This window comes from Diabrotica undecimpunctata, chromosome 1 (genome assembly GCF_040954645.1).
Source record: "Diabrotica undecimpunctata isolate CICGRU chromosome 1, icDiaUnde3, whole genome shotgun sequence".
Classification (NCBI taxonomy): Eukaryota; Metazoa; Arthropoda; class Insecta; order Coleoptera; family Chrysomelidae; genus Diabrotica; species Diabrotica undecimpunctata.
Window position 1 is genome coordinate 76,454,548 of NC_092803.1, and position 25,821 is coordinate 76,480,368.

The following is a 25,821-nucleotide window of genomic DNA, read 5'->3' on the forward strand; positions in this document are numbered from 1 at the left end:
AAGTTAATATTTATAAAGGTGTTAAAAAAATAAATGTTTAGCAATTTTTACCATTTTTTATGATTCTTATGAGATCAATAATATTTATCAGTTCTATTGACTCATCACTATGGAATTTTCATTATTAGGGCCTAATTTTCAAAACCTATAACATAAAATTTTGATTTTGAGTTTTGGCAACAAATGTGAGGCATTGGAAATGTATCCAACAATCGGCAAATTTAAACATTTACATCACAAACGATCTCAAGTCACAGAAAACGCTTTTATGAACAGTGTATTAGGTGGAATGTGTAGCTAAAGTTGTGTCGTTTCGAAAAACGTACTTGTGTAATCAAAAAGAAACAGTTTTAAACGTTTTAGATCGTTTTTAATGTAAAAGTTTAAATTTAGCGTTTTTTAGCCCCACATTTGTTGCTAAACCTCAAAATCAAAATTTCAGGCTAGGTTTTAAAGATTGGTGATCAATCAGTCAAAGTAATAAATATTATTGATCTGATGAGAATCGTAAAAAATGGTAAAAATCGATAAACGTTTATTTATTTAAGACCTTAATAGAAACTAATTGTCTTTCTTTCTAAAGCTGCTTTCTTGACCTTCAAATCGCATTTTGATTTTTGTTGATAGGACACTTTGATCAAAAGATATCGAATTTTTGCAGTCGAGTTGATATAATTTTATTTAAAAATGATTTCGCCCACGTACCTGACAGTGAAAATCACAGGCCGCTTTAAGCATTGTTTCGAAGAGAACAGTTCGTTCTACAGAAAAACTGTTAATAAACATTTTTGTTCAAAATTATCTGAGCTACATTTTTTTCTGCGGTGTGCAGATTCTTGGTAAAAGGGTTTTTTTCCTTTTTTTCTTTCGTACGGAGGGGGTTTTTAGGGGGAAGCCGGGGGTAAAATTGGTAAACTCTTTTGTATATTTTTTCCGGTCATAAAATTGACATTCTAAGCAACGTTTAGGTTGTTCGTATGATTTTTAGAGGCTCAGTGGCATTTTCGTCTCTGACGACTGGAGTACTAAAGGATTCTTTATCCGAAAAGCCGAACACAGGTTTTTACTTTCGACGTGTTTTACGATACGAGATCATAAGTGCGGAAATTGTCTTTTTGGTATTGTTACCTGAAAGTATTGACCTGTTGTTTTAATGTCTGAATGCATTTTCTATCAACATCGTGCCCAGCAAGATTTTGCTAATAAACTGCCAATATAATCAAAGTGCAATATTACCCCAAACCTACTTAAATTTTTCTTTATAAAAGAGCATTCCTGCAACAATTACTGCATTGCTAGATAGCGCATTATTATCCATATTTCACCAATAAGTGGTACTCATACGTGTTTATTTTTTTCTATTTTGTCTTCTAGTTCTTGATCATTTTTCAATTTGAGCTAGATTATTTATTTAACAATGCATTATTGCCCATATCCCACAACCAGAAGATACTCGTGACTCTTTTCCATTTAATATTTTTTCCTTCTAGTTCTTTTTACTAATTTTGGGTAATATTATTTATTTTCGGTCTCCTTATTCTTTTTTCGCACCATCGGTCTGTTTGATATTCTTTGTCATTATGTTCTGAGGTTTTTTCATGTGTCCCAACCAGCGGATTATTCGAGTCCTTTTCATTGTCATCATCAATGGATTATTATAAAGTTCCTTATGGTTTTTATAGTAAATAATATTTTAAAGACTTCCTCATGGTTTTTACAGTAAATAATATTTTTGTCTTTATTCATTGTAATTAGGCTTTATTGGGCTACTTGAATCTATCGAGAACTTTTATAATCAATGAGACGTATATATAAGTTACAGTTAACCTCCTGCATCTTTAACATAACTTTTTCATAAGTTGTAAACTTTACATTTTATGACACTCGGTATTTTCTGCAGTTTTATAAATATATATTTCAGTCACTTTTAATATACAAATATTTCGAGCTATTTATACAAATATCTTTTAATTATTTCAACTCCTGGTAGTTCATAATTTAAAAAAATTGGAGTAGGTTTTAGGTGATCTTGTTGTTTTATCTTTAGTTCAATCTGTAATAACTTTTTTTAATGACATATTTTATATTTCTGGACTGGTTAATCACTCCTAAGTGCCATATATTTACATTTTTTTATGAAACTAGCAGCTCATAGCTTTTTCGATTTGTTTTCACAAGAATTGTTCTGGCCAATGTTCTGTCCTAATTGTAATATTTCTTTTCGACCGAATCTTGTTATCCGAAATCCATGATAATCTATCGCATTTAAAGTTGGTAACCATTTTATACTAGAGATCATTACTTAGGATGTTTTACTGTTGCCTTTCCCAAAGGTTTTCTTTACTGAAATGTTCCCTTCTCGGGAATGAATATTAGAGATAACGGATGACAATTTTATGGGATATTTGGATGAAGAACACTGACTTCTTTAGAAAGTATGAGTGAAAAATGAGAGCCTTTAAGACAGGGCTACATCTGTAAAATAAGTCTGTCTTTACCAGGTTTATATCTAACCTCTACCTACTTTTGACTTTGTGATTGTGTTGAAGAGATTACCTACTCACATTATTTGTAATGAGAACTTTATAGTTCAGAATTTTTCGTAGCGGTCTTGAACCCGTGTTTTTCTTATTAGTAGATCTTTAGATTTTCATGTATGTGTCACTTTTGTCAAAACTTAGTTTTTTCATTTTTTTATGATCAAATCATACAATAAATTCAATTAATTACTTTAATCTAGTCTATTTTAGTATGTTCAGTTTATACCTTCATATATTTGAAATTAACTTAATTTTGTTATCTTTTATAGAATTAATAAATTTTACACAACCAGTCTATGTATGGAGGGACGATCCAAACTCCCGCCACAACTCGATAAAGGAGATTATCAACCGAGCAACGTCGGATCTGGATTGGCCCCAGATTCTGATCTTTCCGGAAGGAACTTGCACGAATCGATCGTGTCTCATTACGTTCAAGCCTGGTATGTATTTAGTTTCTATAGTATGTTATAAAGATTATTGAACTAATGAAAATTTGTTTGACATTTGACAATATTCTTAATGTTTATGAACATAACAGAAAACATTATTTTCAATTTCGGCTTTGTTTATTTAATAACTCAACATGTTTTGCTAAACATTAAATACATTACAAGACAAATTTCGAACTAAACTAAGTGGTAAACTAGCACACTGATTTCAAGGAAACCGTTAAAAAGTCTTAGTAAGCGTGAGTTTTTTAAGAATATTTGGTCGTTAATTAACACGACCAAATTAATTTTCAAAGTTTCAGGTAAGTTTTACTTTATTATTCTTAATGTAAAAATCATTAACGGAACTATATATATGCTCACTTTTATGTTTTTTGAAATTTCCATTTGTCCTTTATACACTGTTGAGTATAGTAGTAAACTAATTTTCGAAACCAAATTCAGATTTTTGCTTTAATCTGTGCCTTCTAAGAATTGCAAGGCAAACCCGACGTTGATAAAGATGTTTTTAGAGACATGGGGAATCTAAAAATTGCATTCCACAACATATATCCTCAACAAAGCAAAACTCCTTAGCGAATTGGTTTCTAGTACTCGTACAGATTATATCGGAATAAAAGGAAAAAGACAGTTAAGATTTGATTTCACGTATAGTGTGCCTGTGTATCCGCTTATACGTATTTCGCCCTAAAAGGGCTCTTCAGAACGACTACTCAAAGTCGCTCTGAACGTGAACATAAATTTCTTTTGTCTTAGGAAGCAACTCTAACATGCTTCGTATGGACGCAAATAGCGACATCTGATATTATTTTTCCTTTTATTCCGATATACTCTGTAAAAGTACTAGAAACCAATTCGCTAAGGATTTTTGCTTAGTTGAGGAGATATGTTGTGGAATGCAATTTTTAGATTCCTATATATATATATATATATATATATATATATATATATATATATATATATATATATATATATACCCGGTATTTAGGCGTTCCACGCCCTTCCGGTAGGGATCTATGGAGGAGTATCACCTAGCCGCAAGCCCTTATCTCTTGCCGTACTGCTCCACCATAGGCCGATCAGATACCAGCATATTCTAGACTAAGCCGCAGATCCATTTTAGAATTTTAAACTACTGCGTTAGCCTTTTTGTTTTCTATTCACCGGGCCGGGGATTTGAACTGACATCTCTCGCATTGAAGCGAAGGAGAAGCCAGCCGCCCAGCCCGCTTGGCTATCCGATCGACTTAAGATCGATTAAAGCAAAAATCTGAATTTGGTTTCTAAAATTAGTTTACAGATTTTAATATCAGATGTCGCTATTTGTGTCCATACGAAGCCATGTTATAGTTGCTTTCTAAGACAAGAGATTTATTTTCACGTTCAGAGCGACTGTGAATAGCCGTTTTGAAGATCCCTTTTCGGGTGAAATACGTATAAGTGGATACACAGACGCACTATACGTGAAATCAAATCTTAACTGTCTTTTTCCTTTTATTCCGAAAATATGACTCTTATATGGTTTATAGACTAGATTAGGATACGCGGTACTGTTTTAATTAATATGACTTTAAGGTGTCTACTATTCAACTCCTTACAATATTTTATATTTATTAAAATAATAGAGAGAGCAACTAATATAACTCATTGTTTATTTACCTTATATTTGAACAAGCTGTCTTCATGTAAACTGTCTATATACCCATATTTTACCTTATATTGGTATAGGCCGGTTTTTGCTTACTGCTTATCTAATTAGCATATTGGGCACTATATGTTAAAGTGTGAGTATTAAGCAATTGCCTTGTTACTAAGTAAAGTCGGCTCCATTGTCTTTACAACGAATCGCTTATTATATCTGAACGACTGCGATACCTCGGATGAGTATCGTTCCGACAAAGAAGAGATATCTTCTTGATACACAGATTAACTTACAAATTTGATCGGATATTAGTATATTGAAACCATACACCTTTGTGCCAATGGCGGCGCATCGATTTTTGCTGCCACTGATATTTTCCATGAAGAATATTAGGGCATTTCAAATGTAGTGGCGGAAATTTCTTGGAACAGTAAAGCCTGAGATAACAAAGCAGTGGCGTTCCAAAAAATACTTATGATTTAAATCAAATTGTTAAATATAGGTAAACACGATGTATTAAACAATAATATTATATTATATTTGGCAATATTATTTTACATAGGTATATGTATGTGAAACCGTAGATACGTATTACAGTATTCATAAATATTAATTTCAAAGATTGTTTTAACGTTAAAACCGTTATTACTCATTATTACTCACTGAAACATCGCTGTATTAAAAAGAAAAATATAAAGTAAAAAAATAATACATACGTATAGGACAGTTTTGAAAACTTATATGCATATACATCATAATGTTAAATTATATTATTTACTTTCATTATCAGATGCACTGTCGTCGTCACTAAAATCATTTTCCAAATACTTATCTTCGACCTTGACAACATGTTTCCACAGTTTCTTCCAGTTATCTACAGTTACTCTAGCAAATTTCTGTTCCACCAATACGGTTACGTCTTCTAACTTAAAATAAACATTTTGTTTTGTAACTCCATTTTTTATTTGCTCCCAAACCATTTCTATATGGTTCAAGTCTGGATGATATGGCGGAAGTTTAAAGAAAAGTTGTTTGTTTTGTTTGATGATTTCATACAATTGCGGTTTTAACATTGACGTTACGAATGATAAATTTTTTTCTGTCCACCAATACATCATATCCTTTTTTTAGAATGTCTAGTGGGTGCTTTATTAATTGGTACATTATGATATGACTCATTATCAGTAATAACAACAGATGCTACAGGCAAATTGAGGATTAAATTTCATCAATTTTTCAACCTTTTTCCTTTTGAAATATTTTTGAACAATCCTTTGCCACTGGCATCTGTCCAGCTATTTGGCGTAGTGTGTCTTGTATGTACATTGACTTACCTTCGCTTCTGTAATATTTAATGTCGCCCAAATACTTAATGCGTAGAGCACGCATGTCATTCCGTTCAATTAATACACGTCGATTATCTTTCGTTTTCTTCGATTTAAATCCCAAACCTTTCACAATTCTGTAGAGAGAACTGACACTTCCAGTTCACTCGTACACCTCTTCAAGCCTTTTTGCAAAAGCTTCAATGATACATGACGTTCGGTCTCATGAAAACGATGAATGGTATTTCTAATGAACTCTTGCCGTACTCCCTCAACACTGTCACGGTTGTTTTCCTTTTAGCAAGTGTTTTAGCTGGAAATTATTTGACTGTGAGTTTAATAACATATTCACTTGTGGAACGATCCTTTCTACTGTACGTAAAGATACTCCAGTAGCTTCTTTGTATTTGTATATATTTAAATAAACTGTAAACTATTAATTTGGATTCTAGTCTCAATCTGATCTGTTTACTCGTACTACACTTAACCATCTCCATTCTACAAAATATGTAGTTTTAAATCCACTGACTAGAAATTGTCGGAAATAATTTTTATCAGTTCTTTGCATGTCCTTAATGAGTCGCTATGGAGTCAATAATAATGTCTTGATAATTACGGTTTTAAGGTAACCGACATTAAATTAAAAATTTGGCAACTTTTACCAAACTTCATATAGTATCAATTAAAGAGGGTATTAACACCTTCTGTTACAATCTTAAGAAAAAAAACGATCACAAATATTCATATTTTAATACTGTCAGTACTAAACATTTTTACTAAGTTGCTGGATTTAACTAAAAAGCTTGGTATAGATAAAACAATCTGAAAAATCAAACTCCATTTATTATTTAAGTGAGTAATAATTTTGTAGTTAGTACGGTTTCAAATATAAAACAATCTTCTCAAATTGTTTAATATTGCAGCGCCACTACATGGTTCTTAGATATTTTATTGTCTGCGCAATAAACTATTTTCTGGGACTGCTAGCCACTGGATTTGAAATAATACCCTCTACCCATAAACACAAACTTGAAGCAGTAGCCATTTCAGCTTTATGTCCTTCGAAATTGCAATATCTAATGTATACATTCCCCCTAATTACAACTTGGCAAGTACTGTTTTCGAATATCTAATAGCTCATAGTATATTCGTTTTAACAGGTGACTTTAATGCACTCAACATCATGTTGAAATCTGAATATAGTTTTGGCAGAGGCAAAAAGATTATCAAAAATTTAAATATTATCCCACTAAATTCCGGAAACATTATATACTTTTAATTAATAATTGTACTAATTAACTATGAGAGTTAACATTAACCATAATTAGATACTATTTTACTGGGAATAAGCCACAATTGAAGGTCAAAATAATATTTATTAATAAATAAATAATTATAATATTTATTATTAATAAAAATATTTGCCATTATATATTGGCAACATCATTTTAAAGTCGTCTACTTTAAAATGTATAATATATGTCTGAATTGTCAATATAAATGAGTCACATAAAATTAAATGATTAGAAAAATTTTTCACCAAGTAACAAAAAACAAAATTTGTTTAAAATATTAATGTTTGTATTTTGAGAACATTTTCCGAAGTGGAAATTAAAACGTCAATAAACTAATTTTAATCTTCAATTGTGGCTTATTCCCAATAAAATAGTATCCACTTTAAAATGCCACAAGAAAATAGCTTCAGAATAATATTAACCATAATTGTTTATTTAAATGTACTGGTATTATTTATCTGCCGAAATAAGTTAAATGTAAATTTATCAATTAATTTGAACATTGTGTGTAAAATGTAAGTTAAACCGTATGGTATCTGTGATGGCGAATGAATGTTTCTTTCCAGTGCACTGGACTATGTAGAATAGCTGGACTAGTTGGACAACATCTATTTACACTGGGGGTGGATGATTACACAAAACTGAAGTGTTTCACGCACAGTGGTTGTACGATTACTGAGCTATGTGTGTGCATGACGATTAATCTTCTACTCCCTTAATGAGGGGCGGTGTCTACAGAAGCGTATTAGTTTACAAACGTAAAGACATACACACAAGTTAATTAAATAATTAACTATAAAAAGAAGATAAAAAACACAACGAAGAAATATATGTGGATGCACGGAAAAATGTTCATATTCAAACAGGTACATTTTTCTGTGCTCACTTGGTATACATACGATTACCTTATCCTATGGTTTATCTCACAGATTATCTAGTGGAATTAGTACGTAAGTTTAAGTGCCACAGACCCTTCGTCCGCACAAGTTCGGTCAAAGATAAGATCTATGAAAGGACTTAGCATACGCATATGCATCCAGACATACATCACAAACTACTTGAGTTTTATAAAAAGATCTGGACTCGAAAACAATTCCCAATATTATGGCGACAAGGAATTACAATTCAAATTAAAAATAATGAATCTAATAAATATTTTAAAATCATATAGACCAAATTTTCTCACGTGCACACCATGTATATAAGCTGCTAGAAAAAATGATCAATAAACGTCTGATCGCGAAAAATGTAGGTAGGTAGGTAGGTACTGGATAACCTGAAAATTCTTCAAAATGAAATCGCTAATGCACCTTTTAATAAAAGGGAAGTAATAGCAGTATCTTCAGGTACTCAAAGCGAGTTTGAAACTGCGCAAATACCTCTAATTCATAGAAGGTTAAGAAACTATAACTTGAGCGGAAATATCGAACCCTTTTTAATTTCTTTTAAAACAAATCAATCTTTAGAGTATTAACAAATGGAAAAGTATCAGTAATACATGCTTTCGATAATAGTGTAGGTACCTCAGTATTAGTTGATACTCTATATACGTGGATGATGTTGTATTATATTATTAAGGTAAGGTCATAACTAGCTCAAGCACTTTACCTCAAAATCCAGCAAATAAAATACATAACTGATCATTAAGCGCCGGATTTAAGTTCTCAGTTTCAAAATCTAAAGTAATCCATTTTACAAAAAAACTTATTTACCTTTTATAACTCTAAATGGTCTTTATCTGCAAGTAGTCGATGAGTTAAAACTTCTGAGTTTGATATTTGACAACAAGCTTACTTGGGGTACACATATTCAGGAAAATAACGTATAATGAATTCAAAATATTAACTTCCTAAATCTCTAGCTGATTACACTTGGGTAGACGACGAATACTCACTTCTTAAAATGTAATGAGTATTGATTCGCTCCAAGCCCGACTATGGTATTATCCTTTACTTCATCCAGTAATTCCTTACTCATTATCATCATTCTGGCTTTTTCACCCCTGCGTGGGTACGAGACTCCTTAAGAATTTCTCTCCAGTCGTGCCTATCCATCTCCTTCCTCGGATAAGCCTCCTTTCTCGGCCAAGCACGTATTTTCATATTGCTCGTCTTCATCGATGTTATCAAGGAACCTTGTTCTGGGTCTTCCTCTTCTTCTCTGACCAATGGGTCTATCAAGGAGCGTTTTTCTAGTTGGGTCATTTTGTTCCATCTGCATTACATGTTCTACCTACCTCAGACGTACTATCTTAATATATGTTACTATATCTAGTTCCTGGTATATTATATGAATTTTGTATCGTCTTCTTCACACTCCATTGTCATTCACCGTTCCATAGATTCGCCTTAGTACTTTATTTTCGAAACATCCTAACATGTTTTTATTACTTTTTGTTCAGGTCTCTGAACCATATGTTAGGACTGGGCGTATTGTTGTTTTGTAGAGTTTTACTTTTGTATTTCTCGATACAATTTAGGATGTAAGGAGATTGAGCCCAAAATACCATCTGTTGGCCATGCAAATTTTGCGATTTATCTCCGCGATAGTATTATTTTCAGTGTTAAGGAGTGCTCCCAATTATACAAATTCGTTTACTGCTTCGATGATGTCGTTTTCCATAACTTCTTCCATATACTTCTTTTTGTTGTTGTTTATTATTAAACCCATTTTTGTTGCTAATTCTTTTAGTGCTACATACGCCTCTCGTACAGCGTTTACCGTCCTCCGATCAATAATAATGTCATCAGCATACGTAAGGATTTGCACTGATATATTATGTACCGAACAGGCGGTTGTGATTTGAGAAATACGTTTTACTTTTTCGAGAGCTAGATTGAACAATATACAGGAGAGGGTCACCCTGGCGTAATCCGTTATTTGTTTTAAAAGGTTTAGATAGTTTCTCCCGTGATTGGTACTCCATATTCAACTTTTTCAAGAGTTAGTTTTGTTTATTTACCAACTGATTCGGTATTCCGAGCTTTTTCATTGCTTTGAGCATTTCTCTTCTATTTACAGAGTCGTAGGCTACTTCGTAGTCTATAAATATGTGATGAGTATCTATGCAATATTCCAGTGTTTTTTCTAAAATTTGTCTCAGGGTTGCAATCTGATGAATTGTCGATTTACCACCTCTGAAACCAGCCTGGTATTTTCCTTCTATTCGTTCTGCATATGGTGCCATACGGTGGCATAGTACTGTGAAAAATATTTTATACGCTGCATTTAGAAGCGTCACTCCTCTTATATAGTTCAGCTGGGAGATTATCTATTCCGGGTGATTGGTTCTTGGATAGTTTTTTAGCTGCATCTTTAACTTCAAGAATTGTTGGTGGTTTCTCTTCCCTTTCGTCTGTTCCGCTTACCTTATCTCTTTTGTCTTCCAGGTTTTCTTCTTGTTAATTAAGTGCCTGGTTAAAGTATTCTACCCATCTAGTAAATACGTCTTTCCCTGTTGTTAATAGGTCACCATTATGCCTTCTGCATTGACTTGTTGCCTTAAATTCTTGTCTTTAATTCCACACTAAGATCCCTAAAAACAATCCAAAATACATCGTTTGGTCTATGTCTTGCTGCATTCAAATCAAGTTCCGTAGAAACTCTGTATGTTTAATTATCGGAACCATCATTTTATTTTTAATAATACCTGGGAATGGAAATAAAATACCTGGGAATTACACTGTCTAGCTACGGAGACCTGGACAAAGAAGTGAGAAATCAAGTACAAAAAGCAAATAGACTGGCAGGATGACTTAATAATAGTATATGGCGAAACAGACACATTATCACTGATATGAAGTCAAGAATTTATAAAGCCAGTGTGCGACCAATAATGACATATGCCTCAGAATACACTCACAGCAGCACAAATTCTTAGTTCTTTATTAGGTATACACCACTAATGATGTGCATTTGTGCGCTAAGTGTTCTTAATTTTCGCTTAAGATTCTCTATATTCTTTTATTCTCTATATTCTACTTGTTTTAGTGTTTTAAGTTGTTCCAACAACACCATGCGCACCAAATGCACTAAGCGTAAAAATTAGCTTAGTATTTTAAATGACTATTAACATAGTACACTTCTGTTATTTTCAATTTAACACTTCTTCTAACAAAATTGTTAAAAAAGCTTAAATTCAAAGGCCTTGGATTCATTACTGAACCTAAGCTTTAGCGAATGTCACACATTATATGTAAATTCTCCTGTGGGTTTTTAAAAATATTTTTAAAATTACACATCAATGTTATCAATATCCTAATAAAATAATATTTAATACCTAAAATTCTTGTGCATGTTACGGCCATATTAATACGCCTACGGATATTAGCGTTTTTCTATCACAAAGACATCAATTAATTACAGGAAGATCTAAATTTAGAATATCTATTTTTAAAAGAAAACATAAGAAACGAGTGACGATGTACATGTACATGTCGTTGGGGTGTCTTAAAATAAATCTGTACTTGGAAAGTCTTTATATTCGTTATTCTAACCATCAAAAATTCATTCATTCAGATTTTATTTGAGCATAAAAATTTAAGATATTATTTTTTATTTTGACTTACAATGTGATATCACAAGTATTAAAACCATGTATTAAAGTTGAATTTTTTTTATTTACCACATCAACCACTGAGGGTTATTACAAAATACAGTAATCACTAGGAAGCGGATTTATATGCGATTAATCTTGATAAAATATGCGCAGACATGTGCAATAAACAATTACGAAATATGTGCAAGATATGCACAAAAATTCAAAAATGCGTATTTCGAGAAACCACATATTTTCTGTTCTATTCTAGTGGGTTTTATAAATATATTATCTTTCAAATAAAAACATTAGTTCTTAAATATACTCAATTTATTCACATTTTTTACAAAAACTGATATCAGCTACTTATTTAGACAAAAACAATAATATGACTAGATAATATCTTTGATTACAATTAACTACAATGTGTTTTTCCAAATTATTTGCAAGGAAACATTTTCTTTGATGTAATAAAATATTTTTTTATTTTGAAAAACTACTTTCAACATCAACACAGGTAATTGGGGGATATTTAAAATAACTTGTTAAAGCCGAAAATTCTACAACAAAATCATTTTTAAAATTTCCATTAAAAATTTCGTAAATATCCTCCAAAGTTTTAAAGCCGTTATTTTTTTCTAGAACGAATACTAATTTCTTTTTAAGTGAATTACCGATTTCACCGAGAACTTTTCAAATGTTTGCTTTAAAGTTTCTAACTATTTCGATTCTGTTAAAGACATTTTCCGCTTTTCTAAATTATTTATGGTTTTTACTATAAAACTATAATGAGTCTTGATAAAAGTTAGCTGATTTGCCAATGAAGTTGTTTTACCAATATTTTATGCCTTTATAATAGCAACACGGTCTTCGGCGTTAAGTTCTAAAAGCAATTCCTTAATTGCGACGATATGTTCAGCATAAAAAATTGTATCCTCGAACCAATTTCCCCACCTATAATAGTCGATACTGTTTTGGGAGGTAAAGGTACATTCGGTAATTTGTTCTTGTACAACTGGACCCGTAAAGGTCTTTTGACAAATACTTTTTTACGCTACTTATTAGTACATTTACGTCAGGAAATTCACATTTAATGCGTTCAGCTACTCTGTTACATCCATGCGCTAAACAAATTACAAACAATTAAATAATATTCCAGCCTTACACCTAACGGTAGAAAGGCTTAGGACTAAGTAAGTAAGTAAATACTAGGTTCATCTTCGCATAGATCCTACTAATAAATTTATAATGTAACGTCCACAAGAATCTGTAGTTTCATCTACAATAAAATATATGTATCGATTTTCCACTATCTTCTTGATTTTTTTTATGGTATCGTTGTAGATTTGCGATATGTATTTTTTTCTCAATGTTCTTTCATCGGGAACACTTTTCTTGGAATATGTTTGCAAAAAACTTTTAAAAATAGTATTTTCCATTTTTTTTCTAAGGTATGGTAGCACAAAGTATCGCCTCGCATAAATCAGAACTAAATTGTTGTTCATTGGATGAAGTCATTAACGATTGTCTACTGTATTGTGTGACTGAAAATTTTCGCTGATATGATATCTACGACAATAACACGTACTTTTTCAAACTGTTTAAACTTTGAATGTTGAGGAAGCAGCCAAATATTATTTATCAAAGAAAATGAAGAGGAAGAAGGCAATCTTAAAACTCACCATTTTACTACATGCTTTGCAGAATAATTTTCCATCGGTGTAAAGAAGCTCGGGATATGTTCTGATCCAGGAATCAACCAGGCTGGAGTCGTTCGGCATATTGCACTATTCACAAACGGAAGTACTTTCACATTTTTACTAAACTTTCACATTGACCGACTAAAGGTGACTAATTTGACTGATTTACTTTTCCCTTAGCAAAACCAACAGATGTTAAGTCCGTTCATACATTTAATAAGTATCCTCTCTTATCGGCTCAAAGGAATCTGCAGTATTAATGAGCCCAAAGCTCAGCGGGTGGTCAGTACTATTTATTCGGCAAACAAAACGGGATCTGATTTAAATCATAATTAAATTTCCCTTAGAGAATCGTAAAATGATGGTTACAGGTGTAAAATATTCTCTCGACAATAGGGTTTAAAAGAATCACAAAAATTATACCTACTAAATGTAATAAAATTAAATAAAATACGGATTTCCCGATAAACCATCCTTACAATCTTTTTATGACTGCGTACTAATGCGCACTTTGTGGGTAATGATCGGGTGTTTTATAAGAAAACCCGAAAAGGCAGTGAATGAGCCGACATTAGGTAGTTCTCGAAAAGATACGACCGCATGTGCGGGAGAATATTTTGTGTGGAATTAAAAGATTTTAGAATTTTTTGTTTGGACAAAAATGTTTTTAAATAAACACATAATATGCCTATTTCTAAAAAAATATACAAAATTTGGTAAAGTTCTTAAATATGCGAAATATGCAAGCAATATGCGTTTAGCATACAATCCGCTTTCTAGTAATCACAATATAAAATTACAATTTCAGTTGGTATGCTAATTAAAAATTAAAGTTAGACAATATTAAGATCTAGAAATATAAAACTAAGTTATAGTTTGTTAAGTATATTAATGTCCTTTATATAGTTACATAAGTTTTTAAAATTGCAATTGGGTGCTAAAACTTCTGGTATATTGCCGGTATTGAGTGTTGCGTCTTTCTTTGATGGGGTGATGATTAGGACAATCTACCATAATATATGCTCCATATATACCACAGTTAGAATATTCACATAAACGGCGATTTGAATTAGAAATAAGGTAACCATAAGTTATTCTGCTGTACCCTATACCAAACGAGCGACTTAAACGTATAGCATAGCTAACGGTCAATGCTTGACCATGAATTTATTTTAGGCTTAATATTGTGTACGAATTATAACGGGTGCCATATATTTTCTTACACACTTGGCACTTTTTTAACGAAACATTTGAAATCGGTTACGGACACTGTATTCACTACACAGATGACGCACTTTGTATTGCCTCACGTGCATGATGATCAGCTTTTTCGTTGTCTGGCAAACCAGTATGAGATGGGATCCAAGTGAAACTACCTTGCTGTTTTACTTTATTCAACTGTTGTTGAATTAGATAATCTATAGAATTATTTGTACACAGCTATTTTATTGTATGTATTTAACTGAGGGATTTAGTAATCATCACAGCTCTGGAGATTTTGTGACCACTTATGTAAATTAACGCTTGTAGAATTGCAAAATGGCTTGTAGAAACTAAAAATGTCTATAGCCAGTGCTGACGAAGAAATTGCAAGTAAAACAAGAAGAAATCGCAAGCAACGCATACAGTATAAAATACATAAGAAACAACATAAATAGAAGGGAACTCAACATACGATAAGGGCAAGAATTAAAATAGCAAAGGAAAGCTGGATGAAAGAACGATGTGAAGAATTTCAATCACTACAAGAGAAAGGGGACAGCTTTGGACTACATAAAAAGGTTAAAGAAATTTCGAGTATATACAATAAACACCATGAGACTCGCCTAAAGAGTGATCAAGGAGACTACTTACAAACCCAGGAAGAACTAGTAAAATCTGGACAGACTATGCTTCGTTCCTATTTATGGATAATAGACCGCATCTGCGAACTACTAACTTACGGAAAATTTATCCGGACCTCCCGTTATTCGTGCCGAGGTGGAGTATACTATTAAAGTAGTAAAATTGGGCAAAGCCGTTGGAGCGGATGGCATTACTACGGAAGCCATAAAACTATTGGAAAATGACAACGTCGAGATGCTGGTAACAATTTTCAATGCCATATATAACACCGGCTACATTCCAACAGATTGGCTTTATTTAACCTTTATAATGATCCCTAAATCACAAAAAGTGATAAACTGCACAGACCACACACTGATCAGATTAATGAGCCATTTGTTTAAAATATTTCTTCGGATCCTTCAAATAAGAATGTTCAGAAAGATGGAAGAGCTAAGCAGCGAGAAACAATTTGGGTTCAAGAGCGGACTGGGCAAACCTGAAGCAGATTTCTGCTTGAATACTCTTGTAAAAAACTGCATGGATATATTTATCACATTCCTAGATTATGAAGAATCGTTTGACAACTAACTAACATTGGCGAGAAAGATATAAGAGTAATTCAGAATCTCCATTTGAAACAAAAAGCTCGAGTGAGACTGAACATTTCAATGAACACAGGAATTTTAAAAGGGGTGCGACAGGGGTGTTTTTGTCTCTTGTGCTGTTTAACCTCTATGTGGAGAGTGTTTTTACAGAGACACTCGAAGGCTCTGAGTGTGGTATAAAGGTCAGCGAATACCCTATAAATAACATTCGTTACGCCTACAATAATGCTATAATCACAAACAACGAATATGATAATGCAGTTGATGCTAAATAAAATAAATACCGTAGAAAAAAATATATGGCTTAAAGATAAATGCTGGAAAAACTAAATGGATGGCAATAAGAACAAATGCACTTTTAAGAGTACAGCTTCAAGTAGATAGCATACCAATCGAGCAACTGAAAACATTCAAATACTTGGGAATGATAGTGAATGACTAATGGAATCCTCAACAGGAAATAAAATTCCGTACCAAACAAACAAGACAAGGTTTTATTAAATTTAAACCGCTATTATGTAACCGCAATCTTTCCTTCAATATACGCTACAGGATGGTGAAATGCTATATATGGTCCATATATCCAGATGCTATACCCCATGGAGACATGGACGTTAAAAATATCCTCCATTAAGAAGTTGGAGGCCTTCGAAATGTGGACATTGCGAAGAATGTTCCGCATACCATGGACATATAGGGTGAAAAAGGAGGAAGTCTTAAGAAGTGCAACTACTGAGATAAAATTACTCAACTTAATCAGAGTACGAAAAATTGAATATCTGGGCCATATCCTGAAAGAAAAAAATTTGCAATCCCTCTACTAATTATTCAAGGAAAAATTTAGGGCAAGAGGGGAGTAAATCGCAAACAAATGTGGTTACGAAATATAAAGAACTGGACAGGCATAAATAACACTGGCGAGCTTTTACATGCGGAAAAATACGTCTGTCCTTAAGATAATTCGCCAACGCACTATAGGTGCACGGCACTATAAGAAGAAGAAGAAGAATTGTGTATATGCTGTATACACAATGCTTATTTACTGGCAAGAAAACCAACTTTGGATAATATCCATAACATTTCCTTTATTAAGAGCCATATTACTCATACATCATTTAGAAGTAGGTTTTCAACACATATATAAATAAAATAAATACCACACATTCAATCACAACACAAGATAGCTTCTAGACTGAATCCTTAAGAAACCTCCATCCGATGGTCGATGTACAATTAGCTGAACATCGGTAGACAAAGCTTTAGCATAAATGAGCATTTAGTACACGCCATCTTAACAACAGACCTTGTACCAGAATCATTTTAAAGGTTGTACTTTACCGGTGAGCTGATGACGTCCAGAAACTGTAGTGATCGAAACCGGTCGTCGCTAACAACATAAATAGATTGTAAATGGATTTACATGGGCAACCAATTCATTATTTAAATTTTTGTATATTCTTTTTTAAGAGACACTTAGTGTTTTCTTCGGAGATTTTTAAAATACAATATGTTAAGTGTTCATAGGAATATAATTTCCATGATAAACAGAGGGTTAAAAGAAAATTCTACAACCATAGTTATACCTGGTGCTGCCCTTCTGTCATTTTCTTTTCCACTATAAAAATGAACAAAATGTTTAAATTTTTCTGTCCCTTTCCCTCTTATTTTAGATTTGTAAGGATTGTTACAGCTAATAAGCCTCTTTGTTTTTTTCATCACCTCATACCTCTAGTCGGAATACCTTGCATATTCCAAAACTCATGAACCTTTTCCGTAAGCTGGTTCGGAAAAAACCTGGACCTTTCTCGAACAGTTTATAAATGGCATAAAATAAATTGAAATTATGTATGTATTACTAAAATCGCTATTGACAATTTAAACAATATTCTTCAGCAATTGATCTAAGTCTTTGTGACCCTGCACTTACACCTCGATTATTTTGGGAAGTTTTACAATACACTTATGGGAGCGACCACCATCCTATAGTAATAAAAAACTCTATGGTTCTGACTCATGACGTCTTCATACCCAGATGGAAAACTGAAACTGCTGATTGGTTGAAATTCGAAAATTATATCGACAACTCAATGCCTAACTGTAAAATGGATGAAAGCAGTGATGAATCCTTACACAATTTGAATAGCATTATCATAAGCAGTGCTGAGCAATTCGTTGGAAAATCAAAAAAGACAAAGAATAATCAGATTCCTGTACCTTGCTGGAACTCAGAATGTGGAGCAGCTATTAGAGCAAGTAAAACTGCATTTAATAAAAATAAAAGACATAAAACACCTGAAAATAAAACCATGTTCAAATCACTTAAAGCTAAGACACAACTTATTATAAAACAAGCTAAGAATGCTTCCTGGTCCAAGTATGTTTCAGAAATAAACACCTTAACTCCTGTCAGCGAAGTATGGAAAAAAATAAGAAAAATTTCTGGTTTGAAATACACGCCAATGATTTCTAAATTAAAAGTTGACAATAGGATTTCAACTTCTCCTCAAGAAATAGGTAATACCCTAGCTGAATCTTTTAGAGAAATGTCTTCAAACAGTAACTACAATGATACATTCCTTGAAAGGAAAATAATAATAGAAAATACTGATCTTTTTGCAAATGACAATTTAAATGATTCATTAGATCTACCTTTCACTTTTGAAGAACTGGAAAATGCTTTATCCGAATTAAAAAATACTAGCCCGGGCCCAGACGATATCCCGGCAATATTTCTAAAACATCTTCCTTACTCAGCAAAATTATTTATTTTTCAACTTTTCAACTTAATTTGGCAAAATAATAAATTTCCATCAATTTGGTCTAAAGCTATTATATTACCTTTTTTAAAACCTCAATAATCAATCCTAGAACCTGACTCATACAGACCAATCAGCTTAACATGTTCTATGAGCAAATTGATGGAAAAAATGGTAAATCTTAGATTAACGTGGACATTAGAATTATCAAATCGTTTAGTTCCGGAACAAAACGGTTTCAGCCAAAATCGTTCGGGCATTGACAATATTCTTGATCTAGAATCTGACATTCATGAAGCGCTAGCAACCAAACAACATTGTATTGCAATATTTTTCGACTTAAAAAGGGCATTCAATACTTGTTGGAAATTCAATATTCTGAAAGAACTACATTCATGGAATACAATGGCCTGAAATTTATTAAAAACTTTTTACAGAACCGGTCTTTTTGCGTAAGAGTACATAATACTTACTCAGAGGAGAAAAGTGAAGAAAATGGAACACCCCAAGGATCAGTCCTAAGCCCTACTTTATTCTTAGTGGCAATAAATAATATTATTAACAACCTTACTAAACCTCTAAAGGCTCGACTTTTCGCAGATGACCTTGTTGTCTATATCAAAGGAAATAACACCGAATCAATGACAAACGCTTTGCAGTGTTTTCTAAACCAATTAGAACAATGGTCTCTAACGACCGGATTCAAATTTTCAGTAACAAAAACATCAGGTATACTCTTCTCCAAAAAGGTTTCATCAATGCCCCCTACATTAAAATTATACAACACTATGCTACCATTTAAACCAACGGCAAAGTTCTTAGGTATGTGGTTTGATCAAAAACTTACTTGGCAAGAACATATAAAACAAATAGTTTTAACATGTCATAAAAGACTGAATCTAATGAAAACATTGGCAAACCGAAATTGTGGATCAGATCAGGAAACTCTGTTGAGAATATATAAAACACTAATTAGATCTAAATTAGATTATGGATCAATTGCATATGCGTCTGCTTCAAAAACACTACTTAAAAAACTTGACAGTATATACAACGCTGGTATTAGAATTGCACTCGGAGCCTTCCGGACAACTCCCTCCGAAAGCATACTGAGCGAAGCCGGCGAGCCACCTCTAAATTACCGAAGAATATACTTAGCTCTAGCGCATGCTACATCTATAGCCTCAAATATAAAAAAACCCCTCTACTTTAATACTTTTAATAACAAATATATTAATTATTACAATAATAAGCCCCGTGCCCCCAAACCTTATTACGAGAGAATCCGATTATATAGCTCCAGACTAAACATTCAATTCCCAACAGTATTTCAAACAAATACCAATAACTATCTACCTTGGACTATCGAACAGCCCAAAGTTATTACAGCGTTAAGTATATATAATAAACATGAAACTAGTCCTATTATTTTTAAAGTTAAACTAAATTCAATCCTAGATCAACAATACAATGAGTGGATTAAAATTTATACAGATGCATCCAAAGGTGAACTTGGCGTTGGAGTAGCAGTGGTAACACCAAATGACACTTTTCAATTTAAACTTCCTCTAAATTCCAGCATCTATACTGCAGAACTATTTGGTTTGCTCAAAGCCATCAAGCAAGTAAATCTTAAAAACATCCCTTGTTGTCTAGTCCTTTCTGACTCTCTCAGCGCAGTCAAAGCTATGCAAAATGTATACCCTAAACACCCCATTGAGAAAATTATCAGGGCCGAATTAATGAAAGCTCAAGAAAATTTCAGAAGAGTCCACTTCCTATGGATACCATCTCATACAGGCATAGAAGGGAATGAAGAAGCAGATACTAGTGCGCGTAACGCTATCACCAGTGACGTATCAGAAACAGAGTGTCGGAGTATCGCAGGCGATCTAAAAGTTTATTTCAAAAATAAGGTGTTAAGTGCGTGGAATCGGGAGTGGAATGACTCTAGTTCGAAACTCAGAACCATCAAAAGTGATATTTTTTCATGGAAGTCCACAGCCAGAAGTAGAAGATGCCAAACTATTATTACACGTCTACGACTTGGACACTGTAGGTATACTCATGCCTATCTCTTCTCAAATAGTGAACCTCCAAAATGCGAAACCTGCAATACAGTAGACAGTATAAAGCACTTCTTGATAGACTGTCCTAAATATGTAAATCAAAGACAGTCTTACAATTTGCCAAATATCCTGAAAGAACTCCTCAACAAAAGTTTAGTTCCGAACAATTTATTAGGTTACTTAAAATCTATAAATATGTTACACAAAATTTAACTTAATTAATTGTTACAAATGTTCAATTGTTCACAAATTGTAATTAATTGTTACAATGATTTATTGTTACAAATGTTAATTTAATATTATTACAAATGCTACAGGAATGTCGCTAATAACCTTTGGGTGGATGCGACTTTGTTTCTTTAAATAAAAAAAAAAAAAATTTAAACAATATCTATATTTTGCGTAAATTTAAAAAGCAGTAAAATTTTCTGTTTTATTATATGTTTTATGATTTACCAATTTGTAGAATAACGAAATAGTAACATTTTCATAATTTTGTTTTTCTCATTCCAGGTGCATTTTACCCTGGTGTACCAATCCAGCCCGTTTGCATCAGGTATCCCAACAAATTGGACACTGTTACATGGACATGGGAGGGACCTAGTGCGTAAGTGCTTTTAATGTTTTGTTTTTCTCTGTAGACCAAGAGTAGCTACTTTTAAAATATTATCGTTACGATAATAAAAAAATACAAAACATAACAGAATATAACAAAATTATAACTAAGTATGTACTAAATTATCATAAGTAACAAGAAGTCTACGAAGTATATGTATACATTGCCTTTTACATAATCATTCATACAAGCTACAATACAAAACTAATAATAATACAACCATACCGTTTAACATTACAATCAAGCCTCCGTTATATTATAGCGAGTGAGTCATATTGTCAATGTAGATCTTTGCGGGTCTAAAATGAAAGGAAATCGACAAGTCATAGGGGTGCAGCTATTGTATGTTATTATGGTTCCACATCTTCTGCTCTTCTTCCAAGTTGAATTATATGCTCTGACAACGTTTCATTTTCCCTAGAAACCAAATCTTTGACCAAACATTTGAACAATTTAAAAATAGTCCAGTCAAATTATTGAAATGTATTTCATATAAAATGAGATTTTTTTTATCTGAACGTATATTCTTTAAACAGTTAGAAGAAAAAGGTTGTTGTCGTTCTCTCTATTAGTTGTTTCTGGTTAGTTTCTAGTTATCTGGTTTGAGGTCTGCCTCTACTTCTCTTGATTGCTCTTGGTCTCCATTCAATAATTCACTTCGTCCAACGGTTGTCTTCTATTCTTTCCATGTGTCCTGCCCGGTTCCATTTTTAACATGGCAATCTTTTGGACTAAATCTGTAACTTTTGTTCGTCTTATTATTTCTTCATTGGTCTTGCGATCGCTGAGCTTAATTTTGAGCATTCTCCGTTCCATAGCTCTCTGAGTCACTACTTGGAGTTTGTGGATTATGTTGTTGTTAAAAGCCCATGTTTCAGTTCCATAATTATGTCAATACTGGCAACACTTTCTGATTGAAAGTTTTTGCCTTTTAAGTATTTGGTAAGTTTGATTTAAATACTCTTTTGTAATCTGACGAATGTTGTCTATGCTAAGGAACATCTTCTATTTAAATCACCTTTTAAGTTGAGCTTTGTTAATTCAATTTTTTGTCCCAACTATATATATGACTCAACCTTTTCCAAAGATTATTATTGTCCAGAGTTATATCCTCAATTATATGTAGAGATTCGTTTGTTAGATATTTAGTTTTTGCTAGATTTATTTTTAGTCCTATTTATTTAGGTCTAATAGCATCTAATCAAAATAATAAAGACTAACAAAATGAACATAAAAATTAAGAGATATGGCTGTGTGTTTTGGGAAGACGCCATTTTGCACTATCTGTGTAGCGTTTATGCACATTTAGAATATCGATTTCGGATCCTCTAAGTATAGACCACCTTTTGCTTGGTTGATCAAAACCTGGTAGATTTTAGGCAATGCAGAACATGATCTTGCTGCTTTGGTTGATGATTTTCTAAAATACGAGTTTGTTAATGGTGCATTTCCAATATCTTCGTGAATCGGTACATTGATGTTATCCATGCCATTCGCATGAACTGAAATAAAATATCACTAAAGCTCGTGCTTAAAATAGTTCAATTACTTCTTTAACTAATTTAAGAATATGTATTACCGAATAGATAAAAATTTCAAAATATTTAGGCAATTCATTATACGGAAAATGTTAGTTACCCATTGTCTGCCATACTGTTTGCGGAATAGGGGAAGATCATCGAGATGTGGGTGTTAAAGGAGAGTAACCTACTTAAGTTAACCAAGACTGCATAGGTGTTACCCTAAAATATTATTAAAAGCGTAATGGAATATAATATAGATAGCAAATGGTCATAGAAGAATCCCATATTTAAGAAGTTTTTACAAGGGTTTGATCAAATAATTTTTTGAAAATCCACTAATAAATGTTAATAATACTAAAGGTATTGCAATGTTTAGAAAATAAAAAAAATAATTAGTTACGGTGTAATATATTATGTCTAAGTGGCAGCATTCAAAATATATTTTGATATATTTTATAAATATACAAAATGATTACAATTATCAAGATTCAATAATGACTATGAGTAATTGTTTGTTTTAATTGGTACCGTAATTTCAAGTATAATGAATAGCAAAATATTGTCGTAGTATTTAAAATATATTACACTTCAGATATCGAATGGGTCTACATTGTAGACTGATTAACAGTTTTAAAGATAAATAAACTACCAATGAAGTAAAAACTTCTTTTTGTAAAATGGTATAAAATGTTATTATTAAAATTTTTAAAAATTATCCAAAGTGGATTTATAAATATTTAGAATGTTTGAAATCTTCAGATCTTATACAAATAAGTAAAACCACTTAAAAATAAAAACAAAAGGGTAACATTTTGACTGTTAAATTGAAATTGTGTTTAATACTTACGTCTATAAACTAGTTGGAACTAGCCATATAATGAGGTCAGACTAACTTAAATTACATAATTTGAGTAACGAACATTCTGATTCTTCAGTCACTAGGTCGACGATAAAGGATTGTTATGACGTCATTTAATCAACTGGCTTATTAAAATGAAGATTTTATAATAAATTAATAATAATAGTTCTTCTTCTTAGGGTGCCGGTCCGTTCCGAACGTTGGCGATCTTTCTGGTTATGATGACTTTGTTGGTTGCTATACGGAATAGCTGTGTTGAGGTCTTTCTATACCATGTTAGCAAGCCTGGATATTCTTCTTCGTCCTGGAGCCCTTTTTCCTTCAATTTTACCTTGCAGAATGCATTGGAGTAGCTCGTATCTGCCTTGATTTCTCATTATATGTCCCAAGTACTGCAGCTTATGGTCTTTCACGATGTTGACCAAATCCGCGGTTGTGTTCATCCTCCGCAGTACTTCTTCATTGGTGACTTTGTCTGTCCATGGTATCTTCAGCAGATCCTTCTGTATAACCATAGCTCAAGAGTCTGAAGTTTTGATAAAGTTTCCGCCTTTAATGTCCACGGTTCTACTCCGTACAGAAGCACTGAGTATACGTTTAACGTATAACATTTAAGGAGCCTTATTTTTGTTTCCAGGGTGAGGTCATGGCTCTTGAACACAGAGCTTATAGTCAAGAAGGCACTTTTTGCCTTTCCGATGCGACATTTAATCCCTTGGGTATTGTCCCATGACTCATTGATTATAGTTCCCAAGTAGTTGTACTGTGAGACACGTTCAATTTTCATTTGGTTTACATACAAATTTGCTCCAGTTATGGTTTCCTTGCTGATGATCATTAGCTTGGTTTTGCTGGTGTTTATATCCAGTCCATATGTTCTACTTATTTCCGTTATTTTGTTCATTAAGTTTTGTAGCCCTTCTATGGTATTGGAAAACACTATTGTATCATCTGTATACCGCAGGTTATTGAGCTTGACTCTTATTGAGATGCCTTCACCAATATCTTTTAGGGCCTCTTCAAAAATGTGCTCCGAGTACAGATTGAATATCAGTGGTGAAATTATGCACCCCTGTCTCACTTCCCTTAAGATTTTGACCTGATCTGTATATTCTCTATCTATTCGGAGCACCGTTGATTGATTCCAATATAGGTTAGCTATTATTTTTAAGTCTCTTCCGTCAATCCCTGTCCTCTTCAGCACTTTCATCATTTGTTCATGTCTGACTCTATCGAAAGCCTTCTTGTAGTCAATGAGGCATGCAAAAACATTACAGCTGATATCTCTACATTTCTGAAACAATACCTGCACGCTAAATAAAGCTTCCCTCGTACCAACGGCGTTCACAAATCCAAACTGATTGGGCGTAATTTGTTCCTCGCATTTCCGGTAAATTCTTTTTGCTCCTGATACCACTCTAATGGTATTTTTCCTGCCTTGTATATTTCATTAAATATTTTAATTATTTTTATTTCTTCAGCATCTAATAGCTTCAGCAGTTCTGCAGGAATTTCATCAAGTCCCGGTGCCTTTCCATCCTTCATTTGTCTGACGGCTGCCGTTATTTCTTCTGGTAAGATTTCGGGACCCGAATTTTCTTCAATGGTGGGCTCTTGTATTGTCGTCATGGAAAGGTCATGGAAAAGTTCCTCCAAGTATTCTTTCCATACTTTCTTTTTATCTTCTTTGGTTATGGCAAGATTGCCTTTATCATCTGTTATTTTTCCGCTGTTGCGTTTTCGAAACTTTCCAGCTATTTCCTTCACCTTTCGATGAACATTGAAGTTATCATATCGACTCTGATACTCCTCTATTTCTTGACATTGTTCTGTTTTTTGTTTATCTTTGGCTTTTCTTATTTTTCTTCTGACGATGGTATGTATTCTCTTATATTCTTGGAGATTTTCTTTGTTTTTTTCTCTGATCCATCAGTTCAAGTATTTCATCGGTCATCCACGATTTCCGTTTCTCTGTATCTTTCGTCAGGTGTTGTTCTTTAATTTCTCTCACTGTTTCTTGTATGATGGTCAGACTTTACTCTACAGTTCCTGCATTTCTGCATTTTAGCACCTTT

The 25,821-nt window shown here is 32.8% G+C and overlaps 1 protein-coding gene across 2 annotated transcripts in view; it reads left to right on the plus strand.

Annotated features, from left to right (window-relative positions):
• LPCAT (lysophosphatidylcholine acyltransferase) overlaps positions 1-25,821 on the plus strand; it is a 222,438-nt gene that overhangs the window by 161,100 nt on the left and 35,517 nt on the right. For both annotated transcript variants that reach the window (XM_072544453.1, XM_072544451.1), the window contains exons 4-5: positions 2,810-2,983; positions 21,262-21,355. In XM_072544453.1, the coding sequence (XP_072400554.1) occupies positions 2,810-2,983; positions 21,262-21,355 (268 nt within the window). The remainder of the gene's footprint in view (positions 1-2,809; positions 2,984-21,261; positions 21,356-25,821) is intronic.